Source organism: Anser brachyrhynchus (genome assembly GCF_964034855.1).
Source record: "Anser brachyrhynchus genome assembly, chromosome: 24".
Classification (NCBI taxonomy): domain Eukaryota; kingdom Metazoa; phylum Chordata; class Aves; order Anseriformes; family Anatidae; genus Anser; species Anser brachyrhynchus.
Genome location: NC_137717.1, coordinates 892,431 through 906,810, shown reverse-complemented (window position 1 = coordinate 906,810; position 14,380 = coordinate 892,431). Strand labels below are relative to the sequence as shown.

At 60.6% G+C, this 14,380-nt stretch overlaps 1 protein-coding gene across 18 annotated transcripts in view; it reads left to right on the top strand.

The window, feature by feature from the left end:
* Nucleotides 1-14,380, top strand: part of MACF1 (microtubule actin crosslinking factor 1) — a 142,802-nt gene that overhangs the window by 41,128 nt on the left and 87,294 nt on the right. For 10 of the 18 annotated variants that reach the window (XM_080567059.1, XM_080567052.1, XM_080567044.1 and 7 more), the window contains 16 exons: nt 5,378-5,544; nt 6,015-6,127; nt 6,219-6,325; nt 6,811-6,930; nt 7,037-7,132; nt 7,390-7,517; nt 7,626-7,719; nt 8,467-8,621; nt 8,771-9,047; nt 9,417-9,545; nt 9,819-9,896; nt 10,097-10,258; nt 10,885-10,989; nt 11,579-11,674; nt 12,081-12,206; nt 14,161-14,313. In XM_080567059.1, coding sequence (XP_080423185.1) covers nt 5,378-5,544; nt 6,015-6,127; nt 6,219-6,325; nt 6,811-6,930; nt 7,037-7,132; nt 7,390-7,517; nt 7,626-7,719; nt 8,467-8,621; nt 8,771-9,047; nt 9,417-9,545; nt 9,819-9,896; nt 10,097-10,258; nt 10,885-10,989; nt 11,579-11,674; nt 12,081-12,206; nt 14,161-14,313 — 2,106 coding nt within the window. Of the gene's footprint in view, nt 1-1,611; nt 2,729-5,377; nt 5,545-6,014; nt 6,128-6,218; nt 6,326-6,810; nt 6,931-7,036; nt 7,133-7,389; nt 7,518-7,625; nt 7,720-8,466; nt 8,622-8,770; nt 9,048-9,416; nt 9,546-9,818; nt 9,897-10,096; nt 10,259-10,884; nt 10,990-11,578; nt 11,675-12,080; nt 12,207-14,160; nt 14,314-14,380 lie in introns of those variants that run through there. The other 8 variants (XM_080567053.1, XM_080567055.1, XM_080567054.1 and 5 more) reach the window with 3 other exon arrangements.

Sequence of the window (14,380 nt, the reverse complement as noted above, 5' to 3'; positions counted from 1 at the left end):
ACTAGTGCTGGCTTTGAGACCTCTTAAGGAAGCTTTTCATTTTCAGAGGATGAGTGTGCAGTCTGCCGGGGAGCTGCTGCCTTGGCTGGGCCGCCAGCACTGGTCGTTACTTCCAAAAACGCAGCGGCTTTTGGCTTTTTGGAGCGAGGGCACGTTTGGCTGTTGCGGAGGGTCAGGGCTGGTGCGCTCACAGGACGTGGCTGTCATCGGGTGCCTTTTCTGATGATGGAGCATTTCTGGTGGACGGCAGTGTCCCTGCTAGCAGGGAGGAGCTGGGGACAGCTGCCCGCATTGTGGCCCCCAGAAGGAGCAGGGTCGTGGTGCCGATGAGTCCGGGTCACGTCTGCTGGGGGTGTGGAGCCCTCCCTTCCCCACCACCTTCTGGGCAGCCGTGCCCTGGTCTGTGATGCCCTGCCGGTGTGTGGGAGAGCGGGGCCAAAGCAGGAGCTGCCCGGGTCCCCGTGTGGGTCAGCCCCCGGGTCCCCTCCTTGCCCCACCGGGAGGGCACACTGCCACCAGGGCGATGGGGGAGCTGGCGGCAGCGAGCCTGCGCATCCGGGCACGTCCCCCCGCCTGCGCTAGCCGGATTTTTTCTAGGGCTGCAGCTCCATTGTGAACCTCTTAATCTCCCATATCCCAGTGCCGCAGCCGGCAGAGCGAGCAGAGCCCTGGGGGGCGGGTTGGGGTGGGACGGTGCCAGCGCGGAGCTGCCCCCGTGTCACGGGGCTCTCGGTGTCTGTGGGTCCCTCCTTGTTGAGGGTGACCCCGGAGGTGGCTGACGTCAGGTTTGGTCCCCACATCTTTATCTCCTGCCTGTTTGCTGTCTCATCCCTGCTGCTGGCACGTGTTTCTCTGCTCCTAGGGTGCTGCTTGCTCCTTGCACCGGAGCCCTGCCCTGGGGGGGCTCCAGTGCCCCGTTGGGGCGTGGGCTGCTCTCGTAGCCTGTTGGTACCAGAGCCCGCCGCTCCCCGAAGCGCAGCCGGGTCCCCAGGGCACCCTGACACGTGTCCTCCCGCGCTGCCCCTCGGTGCCTGGAGGGAGGGGAGCCTGGCCGGGGGGGGTGGGCACATGAGGCGGTCTCTTGGGGCTCTTGGGATTTAGGAATTAGGGAGCGATGGCAGCTGGTGCGAGCATGCCCTCGGAAACGCCCCACGGGAGCTGGCGGGGTTCGGTGCCGCTGGGCTCCGCATCCCCGTCCCCATCCGCGTGCATGCAGAGCTGCTCTGGCTCCTCCCTGCTTTTTTCCTATTTCTCTCCCACCCCTTCCTTTATGCTACCTTTGCCAACCTTCCCGTTTTCTTGTTGGTTTTTTTCTTCTTTTTTTTTTCCCTTCTCTCCCCACCCCTCCCAGCCTCTCCCTCCCCTTTCCCCGTTTTTCCGTCTGGTTCCTGCTCTCTGTTTGTGTTGGCGAGGGCAGTGCTCCAATTACCTCATATTTGGAGAGAGAGAGCTGCAGCCAATCCGGTCCCCGTCTGCTTTTAGGTCAAGTGATTTCTGAACTGCAGTGAGATGCTTTGAATTTGTCTTGTTGCAGCTCCCAGGCTGTAAGATGGCTGTCTGGAGCGGCGGCGGGGCTGGCGGGCGGGCGCGGATGCGAGGGGCAGTGCGCCGCGCTGCGCGGTGTAAAACGTGCGGCTGAGCCGATGAAGCCGAGACCGGGATTTATTCGGGAGCAGCCGGCAGCCGGCCTCGCTGCGTTATTGCCGGCGCTTTCTGCACCGAGGAGATGGGGAATTCTCTGGGCTGCGTTAAAGAGCCGAAAGAAAAGGCTGCCGGAAAGGCTCCCCTGCCCCCCAAAAAACGGGTCCGCTTCAAACGGAGGCGGAGGGGGAAGAAGAGAGCGGTGCCAGCGGTGGCCCCGGAGGAGGAGCAGCCGGCCGTGGAGGTGGCCGAGGACGACGAGGCTCTGAAGTTGGAGGCAGCCCCGCGACAGGAGGGCGGAGAGGACCCCGCTGGGAGCCGGCACGGAGGGGCTCTGCCGCCGGGCGGGGGGCCCGGCCCGGGGCGCATCGTGCAGGTGAAGGAGAGGTTTCAGGGGGAAGTGCGGAAAGCTCACCTGGTGCTGGAGCCGCGGCGGCTGGGCGCGGAGGTGGCGGGGGATTCCCCGGAGGAGGGCACGACCGTCATCGCCCGGCTGCTGGAGAACCCCGCCGAGCAGGGCTGCGAGAAGGCGGTGAGCCGCCTGGTCCAGCTGCAGCGCAGCGGCACGGGCAGCAGCAGGGCCGTGCTCCTGCCTCTGCGACAGGGCACCGACGGCCTCTGGAGCCGCGCGGAGGGGCTGCTGTCCCCAGCAAGCTCTGTGTCCGGAGGGGAGCCAGCGGAGAGCCGGGAGCTGGGAGCCAGCGGCACCCCGGGGACCTGGGGGAGAGGAGACAGCGGCGAGCAAAGTTCAAGCGCCGCATGGACATGCACCTCCGCTGCGGAGCCAGGCACCATTTCAGAGCTGTCTACGCCGTCCCCCATGGTGGATCAGCTGGAAAACCCCAGCGTGGGGAAGGCACCGGGGCTGCTGTTGGACTGGGCCGGGCAGGGCGATGGGCGTGGGCTGCCGGCCTCCCGCAGCGAGTCCTCCTTCGGCGGCACGGCGCGCTGCTCCTCGGGGTACGGCAGCGACCCGGCCAAGAGCGCCGGAGCCGGTGGGACCCTGGCATCTCCTCCTGAAGGCAGACACGTGCCCGCTGCCCAGGGCCGGGTTCAGATGGGGAGCTCAAGGACGGACAGAGGAATGGTCAGTGTCTGCGGTTACCATTGCCTCCTTTTTTGGGGTGTGTGGGGGGGTCCGGCTCAGCAGACCCCAGGTCCTTGCGGTCCCTGGGGGCGGTGATCTCTGCAGGGGGCCCTGAGCCGTGCGCCACGAGGTGCAGCCTCACGCTGGGGTTGGGTGGGGTGAAGCTGCTGCAGGGAGCGCTCAGCAGAGCCTCTCCGTCTCCGAGCATCTCCGCTGGGTCTCGTTTACACGGAGCCTGGAAATGCTGGGCAAGGGGAGCAGGGGGCACCCTGGGGACCAACCCGTGCCGTCCTCTGCTCCCACCATGGGCAGCCGGAGCCGGTGGGTGCGGGGCAGCGGGTGCTTGGGCTCTTGGTGCCTTTCCTTTTGCCGTGGGCGATTTGCTCGCTGGAGCTCGCTGCTCTCAGGGCTGCTCGCTCGGACGTGAGGCAGGGCTGTCACCTGCCCTTACCCTACGCTGGCTTTGGGTGGCAGCGGGTGACGAGAGGCTCCTGGAGAGCCTGCCTGCAGTCAGCGTGGCTGGGGAGCCCCGTGCCGGGGCTGGGGAACATGAGACGTGTCCCCCGGGTTCATACTTGCTCTGTGCGCTGACAGAGGTGCAGCAGAAGCCGGCAGGAGTGGCTGGGAGTGGGATGAGTTCTCCAGGTGGGACCCTGCTGGGTCCAGCACCATGCTGCTGGCAGGATGAGCCCCTTCTGTGCCCAGGGACAGGGTGCTGGGTGGGAGCTGCTTCGAGGATGCTTTTAGAGAGACAGGTGAAAGGTAGCAGAGTTGGCTTGGAAAGGAAGATGGATTATTTGCCTGTTCTGAGGAGGGTACCCAAGAGGAGGAGCTGGTGCTGTGCTTGTTTTTGGTCTGTTCTTCCTGTTGGAGGTTGCTCTTTAGGGGGTCACAGGGCTGGGTGAATCTGTGCTTGGGTTGGGCCAAGTTCATCCTGCCCCGGGGACAAGTGAGCGTTTGGGAGGGCCAGGAAGGGGCCGTGAGCCCCGGTACCTTGGTCGTGTTCAAACCGGTGTCGCAGCCACGCTTTGGACCTCAGCTGCCAGCCACCAGTTGCGGGATGAAGGAGGCTGAGGCTGGAAAGGTTGAGGATGAGCTGGCCGCAGGTCCCAGGTGTTACCTGTCCCTCCTCGCTGCTGCCTCCCTAAATCTTTGTCCTGACACAGCCGTGATGGGAAGAAAGGAGGGTGGAGCTGGTGCCGCATCCTGCGCCTCCGTAAGCAGCTCCAGGAGGGTCTCCGGCAAGGACACCCTCGGGGGAAGGCAGGGCAGCCGGATAACCTTGCTGCTGAGGGACTGAAATAAGGAATTGCTTGAGCTGGTGCAGCCAGGAGCCTCCCTGGTGGACAGCAGAGCAGGCGAGCCCATGCGGAGCACGCGGATGGTCGGGTTCGCGGAGGGCCGGCAGGGAGCGGTGGGTCCCTGCCGCGGGCACACGTGGGGGCCCCGGCACGTCGCCCACCTCCAGCCCCGCGGTGCTGTCCCTGGGGAGCCCTGCCTGGGTCTGGAAGAGTTAACGGCGGCGCTGGCGGCGCTGACAAAGAGCGGTTCTGTGCGTGACAGCGGAGCAGGCTCGGAGGGAGGTGAGCTGCAGCATACCAATTACAGCGGGCGGGCGGGAGGAGCGTTGGGCTGTGCTCCTGCGGGACGCGGCCGAGGTTTTCCCCAGCTCGTGTCTTGGGGAAATGGAGCAAAGGGATGTTTTGGGGATGGAGGGAGAGGGGCTCGGAGGGGCTTGGAGGGACCCGGTGAGGCTGCGGATGGGGCTGGGTCCTGCTGCTCCCGGCAGAGCTGGGAGAAGGAACCCAGCGAGCGAGCAGCCGGTTATGGTTCCACAGCACCCTGAAAGTATGTGCGGCTCACCCCCCCGCTTTGTCTGCCCCGCAATTAAGGCGAGGTAATTCTGCTAATTGGGCAGCTGGGGGGATGGGCAAGGAAGAAGCCGTGTCAATCAGAAATATTCCGGCATGCGGGGACACGTGCGTTTCGTCACGTGCGAGTCTGGGGTTCGCAGCCAGTGCTGTGCTTCTGGAAGGAGTCTGTGATGGTCGGTCCCTTTTGTTGGGAAAGTGTCATGGTACCCCAAAAGTGGGTCCCGGTACCCCGGCACCTCTGACTCCAGCCATGGTGAGGCAGAGCGGGGACACGGCAGCGTTCGCCCTTCTTCCCTTTGCCCCCGGGCTCGAGCTGGTGGCCGTGCCCCGAGCAGCTCCGCTGGCTGCAGGAGGTGGCGGCAGACCTGTGCTGCCCGGTTCTCCTCCAGCACCCCGAGCGCTGGGTCCTGCTCCTTGGCAGTGGGCTCTGGGTGGAGGAGCAGCACCGGTGAGCTTGGTGGCACCGGTGGGCAGCCAGGGTTCGGTGCCAGGGACCAAATCTGCACCTCGTCCCCTGCCAAACCCGGCGGCTGTGCCTCCCCGGTGCCGGGGGCTCCGCTCTGCCCGAACCACGCAGCGCCCCGGCGCGTCCCTGTGGCTCTGGCAGTCCCTCCCCGAGTCCGCCAGCTCCAGGCCCCTCTCCCACACGGCGACCAAGAGTTTTGTCCTGGTTTTCCTGGCAGCTGCCAGGTCTGGCTGCAGCCCCTAGGAGCTGGAGGCGCCTGGTGGAGCCTTCCCTCCTCCCGCCTCACCCCGCGGCTCTGCCTCCTTGCAGATCTCCGACATCTACATCAGCGGGGAGTCGGGGGACATGTCGGCCAAGGAGAAGCTGCTCCTGTGGACGCAGAAGGTGACCGCAGGGTACATTGGCGTGAAGTGCACCAACTTCTCCTCGTGCTGGAGCGACGGGAAGATGTTCAATGCGCTTATCCACAGATACAGGTGGGCAGAGAGGAGCGGTGGGAGGTGGGGGCCTCCCGAGGATCCCTGCCCACCGCTGCGTATGGTGGTGGTCTGGGACACTTGAGATGTAGGTGAGACCTACCAGGGTCTCTTTTACCTTGAAATCGTCTCCTCTGCGAGGGAGCTCAGAAAAAGCGACAAATACATCAGGTTGCAAGAAAAGCCATCTTCAACGTGGCTGGAGAGGGAGGCAAAAAAAGCTTTTAAACCAGAGTAGGGAGCGCGGCAGTGTTTTACATGAGAAAGCATCTTCTGGTAGCTGGAGGTAGCGCTGCCTTCCCGTGCCACTCCGCTCTGCTTCCCGTGGGGGTGCGCTGGGGGTGCTGCAGGCCAGCGCCCCTTGGGGAGCCACTGGCTGGGACAGGGACCTGGTGTGAGCCCCTTGGGGCTGCCGTGCCTGTCCGGGGTGCTCTGCCCTGGGCGTCAGGACCCTGCTGTGTGTTTTGCAGGCCAGATCTGGTGGACATGGAGCGGGTGCAGATCCAGAGTAACCGGGAAAACCTGGAGCAAGCCTTTGAGATCGCAGAGCGGCTGGGGGTGACGCGGCTGCTGGATGCTGAAGGTGAGCGGCTGGCGAGAGCGGCTGGGGTGGGGAGAGCAGAGCCCTCTGCCTGCTCCGGCCTCTCATAGCACTTCTGCTTCCCCTTTGCCAGACGTGGACGTCGTGTCTCCGGATGAGAAGTCTGTGATAACTTACGTGTCTTCAATCTACGATGCCTTTCCCAAAGTCCCCGAGGGAGGAGAAGGGATCAGCGCTATCGTAAGTGATGCTGCTCTGCTCCTGGCCGCGAGGCTGCCCTGCAGCCAGCTGGGATGCTGCGTCCCTGCGGGTTGGGAGGTTTCCCCTTCAGCCACAACAGGCTGGGAACAAGCTCAGGGGGAGGAAGGAGCTTCCCCATCAGCGTGTCTGCCCTCCCGAGCTGCTGGTGGGCCTCAGGGCCGTGCTGCTCTCTATATCGTGCAGATTATCCCCCAGGTTTTGAGCCCTTGGGGAAGCCGTGGGCAGCCTGGGGAAGCTGAGCTGGCTTCCAGGGAGCAGCTCGCCAGAAGAGGCCTCCTCCTTCCCCCTGTGCCCGGGTGGCCTCCCAGGAGGGAGGTGTGGGCTGCTGGTCCGCGCTGCAACTGTGGTCACACCGCCTGGGTTCTCTCGCTGCGGCCGGGGATGCGCTGGTCCAGAGGGACTGGGCTCTGCCCCACGGTGTCCTGCCCGCTGGCAGTGCTTGAGCAGGGTGCTCTCCCTCGCAGGAGGTCGATTCGAGGTGGCTGGAGTACCAGACCCGCGTGGAGTCCCTCATCTCCTGGATCAAGCAGCATACGATACTTATGTCAGATAAATCCTTCCCCCAGAACCCCGTAGAGCTAAAGGTAGGTCCTGGGCAAGGTCCCTCTGCAGAATCCTGTGTCCTTGGCACCAAGAGCCAAGCGGTGGCATTCCCCGGGGTGGTTTCTGATGCAACCTTTCTCATCCCAGGCACTTTATAACCAATACATACACTTCAAAGAAACTGAAATCCCAGCGAGAGAGCAGGAAAAAGGAAGGATAGAGGAACTCTACAAACTGTTAGAGGTAAGATTTGTCATAGCTACCCAGAGGTTTGTAGGTGGGAGTGTTGTGCTTTTAGCAAGACTAAAGTGTGCTCACTCCAGGTTTATTTTGGATTAGAGAAGTGGAAATAACCCTCAGGGCAAATTATTTAGCAAGTAGCACTCTGCAGGAGCGGAGGCAGAGCTGTTGCCTCATAGCCCCACTTTCTTTGCTGGAGTCTGTCTCTGGCCAGCTCAAGAAGGAGGAACGAAATGCCATTCTGCTGGTGTTTTCTCCAGGTATGGATTGAATTTGGGCGCATCAAGTTGCCCCAGGGGTACCACCCCAACGATGTGGAGGAGGAGTGGGGCAAGCTGATCATAGAGATGCTGGAGCGCGAGAAGCTTCTGCGGCCAGCGGTGGAGAGGTTGGTGCTGCGCCTGCCGTGGGCAGAGCCCTGCGGGGACATCCCCCGCGCCCCTGCCTGGAGGAGTGTCCCAAAGCCTTTCTCATTCTCTTCCCTCTGTCGTCACAGGCTGGAGTTGCTGCTACAAATCGCGAACAAAATCCAGAATGGTGCTCTGAGCTGTGAAGAAAAACTCACTCTCGCAAAGAACACGCTGCAAGCTGTGAGTGGGGGGTGTTATTTTCCTCCCGGTGGTTTTTCTCCTGCCTCTTCTTTTATGCCCATCTCTGTTCCTTTCTTCTGCGTGGGGTGGGGGGTTCCTCGGGCAGCTTTCTTTGCCTGTGATGTTGAGCCCCTCGCAGCAGGACTGTAGGTGCACAGGTGGATACCCGGTGGTCTGTAGCACAAGGATCCTGGGGACAGACAGGCTGCTGCTGGCGGTGCGGCTAGCAAGGCTGGACCTCTGCAAAGCTGCTGGCTTGGAAGAGAACTACAGTTCTGGGGAAGCTTGTGGTATCATATGGCTTAAAAAAACCCACAGAAATATGCTTTTTTTTTCTCTGAAAGAGTGGCAGAAAAGACTGGGTTGCAGACTGTAGCTACCTGGGCGTGGAGTACATTTCAGAAGAGTGAGTGTTTTGTTCTGGGAGAAAGAGGTGCAGCGAGGGGCAAGGGTTGGGTGCAACTGGTTGAACCCAAGCAAGAGATGAAGTGCCCATTTAACAGCAGTCACTAACTGCAGGGAGCCTCCATCACAAACAATTTTCAGTTCATCTGCAGAAGCTGTTCTAAAGGGGACGTCCTGGGTGCTGTGTGAGTTAGGAGTGGATGTTCCTCCACTCGGGTCAAGCTTGAGGGTGAAAAGCTCCTTTCAGTCTTGAAGTCAGTGCTGGGTTTCCACCCCGTTCTCTCTGCTCGTGTGCCTGGGCTGGAGGGGACCCAGCCCTCAGGCTCCCCCATCTCGGTGCAGGACGCCGCTCACCTGGAGTCCGGCCAGCCGGTGCAGTACGAGTCAGACGTGGTCGTGTACCTGCAGGAGTGCGAGGGGCTCATCCGCCAGCTGCAGGTGGATGTGCAGATCCTCCGGGATGAGAACTACTACCAGCTGGAGGAGCTGGTGTTCAGGTGAGAGGAGCTGTGGCTCACACAGCCCGCGCCTGGAGCAGCGTGCGCAGGCTCCTCCGCACCGCTGCGGGGAGGGAGGGCGCGTACGTGCCAGGAGGCAGCGCAGCACCAGCCCCGTCTGCTCACACATGCCTTGTTTGCTCCGCCAGGATCATGCGGCTGCAAGACGAGCTGGTGACACTGAGGCTCGAGTGCACCAACCTGTACAGGAAAGGCCACTTCTCCACCCTGGAGCTGGCGCCCGCTTCCACGCTGAGCACCACGCACGTGAAGGGCGAGCCCCTGACCAAAGGGCTGCACACCTCCTCTGCCTCCTGGTTCCGGAAGCCCATGACCAGGACAGAGCTCGTGGCCATCTCCTCTTCCGAAGACGAAGGCAGCCTCCGCTTCGTGTACGAGCTGCTGGCCTGGGTCGAGGAAATGCAGGTGAGAGCCGCCTCTGCCTCTCTGGACCAGACTGAAGATGGCCTGGTGTTGCTTTTTTTCCTGCCTTTGTCTGCAGTTAGTAATTGTTTCGATGGTTCAGAGTTTCTGGAGAGCACTGATGCTTTTGTCTTGAGTTTCGCCTCTTGTGGTCCCATTCTTCAGCAGATATTGGAAAATCCTTTAAAGCTGCATGCAAATCTGTCGTGATGCAGTCAGTCCTTTGGTCTTCTGTAGGCCTGGGACCTACGAGGACTGGTGGGATATTTGTTGCCTCTTCAGTGACCTAGGAGGTTCCTTTGTCCTCGTGTCTGTTTGAGATAGCACTCCTGGTCTGCAGGAGCTTGACTTGGACCTCTTGGCCTGTTTCAGATGAGGCTGGAGCGGGCAGAGTGGGGCAGCGACCTGCCGAGTGTGGAAGCCCAGCTGGAGACGCAGCGGCACATCCACGCCAGCGTGGAGGACTTGGGCTCCAGCGTCAAGGAGGCCCGCATGTATGAGGTATGGTGCTGTGCATGGGGTGGTGCTGGGCCTCGCGCTGCGCTTGGAAAGGGGAGGGCATCAGGGTGTCACTTTTGTGGGTGAAGGTGGCTGGGGTGGATATTTTTTAAGGACAGAGCTTCTGAATGATGCTGGGCTGGTGTAAGAGGCTGCTGCCCTGAGCCATCCTCTCTTCCTCCTCTTGCTCATACAAAGCCGGGGAGAAAGATTTGGAGGTGGGGTTTTAAAGGACGCTGTCCCGCACCAGGTAACGGGAACGCTTTCATCCTTCAGGGTAAAATGTCTCAGAATTTCCGTGCCAGCTACACAGAGACACTCGGCAAGCTGGAGACACAGTACTGCAAACTGATGGTGAGTGCGCTTCGTGTGCGCTTCGAGCGACGTCTCCCACTGCAGGTCTGTCCTGGCCATGCAGGTCGAGCATCGCTGCTCTGCTGGGGAGGCTGGGGAAACCGCTCGTCTTCCAAGCAGGAAAGAGGAGCTGTGAGTCTCTGCCCGAGGCTCAGCACCTGCTCCCAGAGCTCATGCATGGGTCGCTTTGTTCTGCTCAGGAAACCTCAAGCTTCCGACTGAGACACCTGCAGAGCTTGCATGGGTTTGTGTCTCGGGCCACTGCTGAGCTGATTTGGCTGAACGAGAAGGAGGAAGAGGAGCTGGCATATGACTGGAGCGACAACAATCCAAACATTGCAGCCAAGAGAAACTACTTCTCGGTGAGTGAGCGGCCCGGCGCTGGGCTGGCAGGATGGGTGCTCTGTGGATTGCTCTGCTCTGCTCTTGAGCTACTCATGCACCTTCAGCTACTTGCACAAGTCCCCAGAGGTAGCACGCTCCTTCCCAAGTCACTGAGCTTGTAGCTCCTGAGTGCAGCTGATAAAAGATCTCTCCCTAGAGCCGAAGGTACAAAAAAGTGTCTGTTTTAATTGAGCATCAGTTGAAAAGGCATCAAAAGATTTCTTTTAGCACCGCTTGAAACTAAAGACATGGCTTATGTAGCAAAAAAAAAGTCTGGGCTAAAGAGGAAAATTGATTCCTCTTTAAAGCAGTATAAATAAATTGCTGTCTTTCCACAATGGTAATGTTTGGAACTGGAGAGGTCCCTGGGCAGGTTTCCAGCATCTGTGTTAGGTCTGCCCCGTGTGTTTGGTGCAGGAGGCATCCTGATGGGAAACGGCTGTGCTACTCTGACAAGCCTTGCTGGTTTCCTATCGGCAGCTGAGATCTGCTGATGTTTACTGCAGTGCTCTGTTACTGCTTGTTTTATTAGCTGGCCACGTGCTCTGAGTGCAGGCAGCTTTTGATAGCCAAGATTTGGCCTTTGCTCGTGTCCTTCACACAGGAGCTGACGATGGAGCTGGAAGAGAAGCAGGACATCTTGCGGTCCCTGCAGGACACAGCCGAGCTGCTGTCCCTGGAGAACCACCCCGCCAAGCAAACCGTAGAGGTGAGCGGGCAGGGGGAGAGCTGGGGGGGGAGCCAACCTGGCATGGCCTTGGGGACGCGTGGAGCTGCTGCCCTGCCCCGCGGTGCCCTCACAGGTGCTCAGAGCTGGGGGTGCTTTGTGGTGGCGGAAGCACATCGGAGCCACGATAGAGCTGTTTTAATCTGGGGACACAGTGAGAAATATAAAGCCGTTCCCAAACACGCCCGGCCTGGTGATGAGGCACCGATAAGCTTGTGCAGAGCGCGAGCCCCCTCCAGCAGCGTGGGGCTGCAGGGAATGGCCGCGGCTCCTGGGGGTCGCCCCATTTCCCATTTTGTGGTGGTGAAGCAGAGGGCTGCAGGGGCACGCTGCGTCCGGCGTGTGGTTTGCTGGCAGGCAGGCAGGCAGAAGGCAAACCCGCGTCTGCAGCAGCCCCCGGCGTGTGCCGGTTCCTGTTCTGCCTTCTCGTGCTCCGTGTCTGCGTCCAAACAATCCTGGCTGCAGCCAGATCTTGCCCATCTATGTCCATCCACCGGCAGCAGCGCTGTCCTTCCTGTGACCCTCCTGCTGGGAAGTGCTCATCGCTCACTGCTGTTTGCGTGTTTCCCAGGCCTACAGCGCTGCTGTGCAGACTCAGTGGCAGTGGATTAAGCAGCTCTGCCTGTGTGTGGAGCAGCACGTGAAGGAGAACGCTGCCTATTTCCAGGTACGCAGGAGGGGAGCCCCAAATTCCCCTGGTTTCAGTGGGAGAGCAAACCCTGCGGCACGAGCGGGCTGCGATGGAGCAGCTGCTGCGTCCCAGCGCATGAGCTCCGTGCTCTGCGTGTCCCTTTGTGGGAGAGGGAAGCAGGGGGTTGCAGTGCTCATCAGGGCGCTTTCTGAACCATCTCTTTCTTTTAAGCTGCTCTCAGGGAATATCTCACTTGGGCCAGAGGGCTTGGCTTCCGTGCGGTTCTGGCCGTCTGTGCAGGATGCTCACTGCTCCTGCAGTGCTACCGAACAGCAGCAGGATGCTGCTCGCTGAGGTTTTGGGGTGGTCTCCTGTAGAGCTGGGGGTTGCTGACGGCTGGGCCGAGTTGTGCAGGTTTCTGTGACGCTCTTTGGCTTTTCAGTTCTTCAGTGATGCCCGAGAGTCGGAGACGTACCTGCGCAACCTGCAGGACTCCATCAAAAGGAAGTATTCTTGCGACCACAACACGAGCCTGACGCGGCTGGAGGACCTGCTGCAGGACTCCATGGTGGGTTTGCTGAAGTCCCCGTCGCCCCGGGTGGGCAGCGCCTGCCCTGCTCCACTGCAGCAGCGCTGCTCGGGGCCCTGTGTGCCTGCTGTACACGGCCGTGGGGCGCAGGCTGTGCGTGACCCCCCTGCACCGCCGTGTGTGCTTAACGCTGCTGCTGGGAGCTGGGCCTCGGTGGCTGCAGCAGGGTACAGGTCCTTGTTTAGGGACGCTTGCCACCATCTTCCTGTGCCCCTTGGTAAAGAGAGGTGGCAAGTGCTGTCTGTGCGAGGCCGTAGGTAGAGACATGGAGAACAAAACAACTGAGCTAGTTCTCCCATCGGTGCCTTCCCGCAGCTGCGTGGCGGTGGTCGTGTTCTGCTGGTGGAGGCATGGAGTGGACCTGAAACCTGCTCTCGTTATGCTGCTGCTCGTTAGCAGCTCGTTAGCTCCCTCAGAGCATGGTGGTAGGAGGAGAAGCTCTGCTCTTTGCACAGACCGAATCTGCCATGAATCCTTTGCACCGTGGCAGTGGGCGGTGGGTGGCAAAGCCTCAGATGGGGTTTGAAGGCATGGACAGGGAGGATTTGGGCTGTGGGTTAACCTCAGCCCTGATGGAAGGGCAGGGAGGTTAAATCTGCTTGTGAAGGCTGGTGGCTGCTTTGGCTTTACTTTCGGTGGACTCCACTGCTGTGCAGCATGTCCGCAGGGAGGCTGCGATGCCGCTGCTGGCTCACGATGGGTGCGTCAGCTGGGCCAGGGCTCGCTGGCCCCTATCCTGCAGGCTCAGGGCTCCTGCAGGCTCCGTCCTCTCTGTCACGGTCCCGGGGCTGTCCTGCTCTGTCATGAAGGGTTTCCAGGACGTGGAGCAGCCCGCGGGGCTCTCTGAGCCGTGTTTGGCAGCCCTGGGATGCGGCCGGCGGGCGGGAGAGGCTGGTGCTGGAGAGCGTCCGCAGGGTCAGGACGGGGGCAGCTGCCCCAGCTCAGCTTTATTTCTCTTTCTTACCTAATGAGTTAAAGTTGTATTTCTTCCAATCATGCTCCCGGGGACAGGCACAGGTAGTTTATTTAATCATTTCTTCTTTTTTTTGTTTGTTTTTTTACCATTAAATTATCCTCCACTGTTCTTAGCACACTAACCAACCCTGAGAGTACAAAGCATGAGGGAGAGCTTTTTTTCTGGGATCCTTTTTAACCTTTGCAGCCAGATCAGGCTAGCTGCGACTAATCACACGAGCTTCCAGTGTCGTGATCCGCACACGTCTCCGTCAGTGGCCGGAGGTTGTTCTGTGGGAGCTTTGCCACCAGCCCCCTGGGTCATCCCATCTCCGAACCCAGCAGGGACTCGTGGGAGTCACTCACACAACGTGTCCCTCCAGCCAGCAGATTTCTGCCCAAGTCCAGAGACCTGTGCCATCACTCCACCACTAGCCACTTCTCCTGAGATGTTTTACCCACATAATTCATCGTGTCCCCATTCCAGCCGTTGATTTAAACACGCCTTCATCCTTTGCTTTAGAAAAGGGAGCATGCTTCTGTGGTGTCTCCTCCAGGCAACTCAGTGTCCCTGGCTTCGGGCTGGGGCTTGTCCTGCTCTTTGCCATTTAAACCTCCTGGGACTTTCATTTTGGTGTATGCTGTGTTCTCTTTTTTTTTTTTTTCCCCTTTTGAAAGACAGTGTCTTCTTGTCCTAGCAGCAAAAGAGCCAGAGGCGTGCATGCAGCTTGGCAGGGCAGTGGGAGGAGCAGTGGAGAGGTCCCAGCCCAAGCTGAACTCGTCTCCCTCCCACCTTTCCTCCTACCCCGTCTCTCCTGACCCCTTCTTCCCACCCCGGTCAGGGCAGCCGGCTCCTCCCGACGTGGTTGTTCAGCCTCATGAAGGCTGGCGTTGGGGCAGGGGGTGCCGAGGTGCTTGAGAGAAACCTCCTCTCCTCCTCATCCTCGAGCAACCCATGCTTGGTCCTTCTTCCTGCCAGGACGAGAAGGAGCAGCTCATCCAGTCGAAGAGCTCCGTCGCCAGCCTGGTGGGCCGCTCCAAAACCATCGTGCAGCTCAGGCCCAGGAACCCGGAGCACCTCGTGAAGAGCACGATCCCCATCAAGGCTGTCTGTGACTATCGGCAGATCGAGGTGAGGCTCCGAGCGGGCTGCAAGAATGAGGCAGGGGAGCGCTGCCTGTGAAGGACCAGTTTAGTTT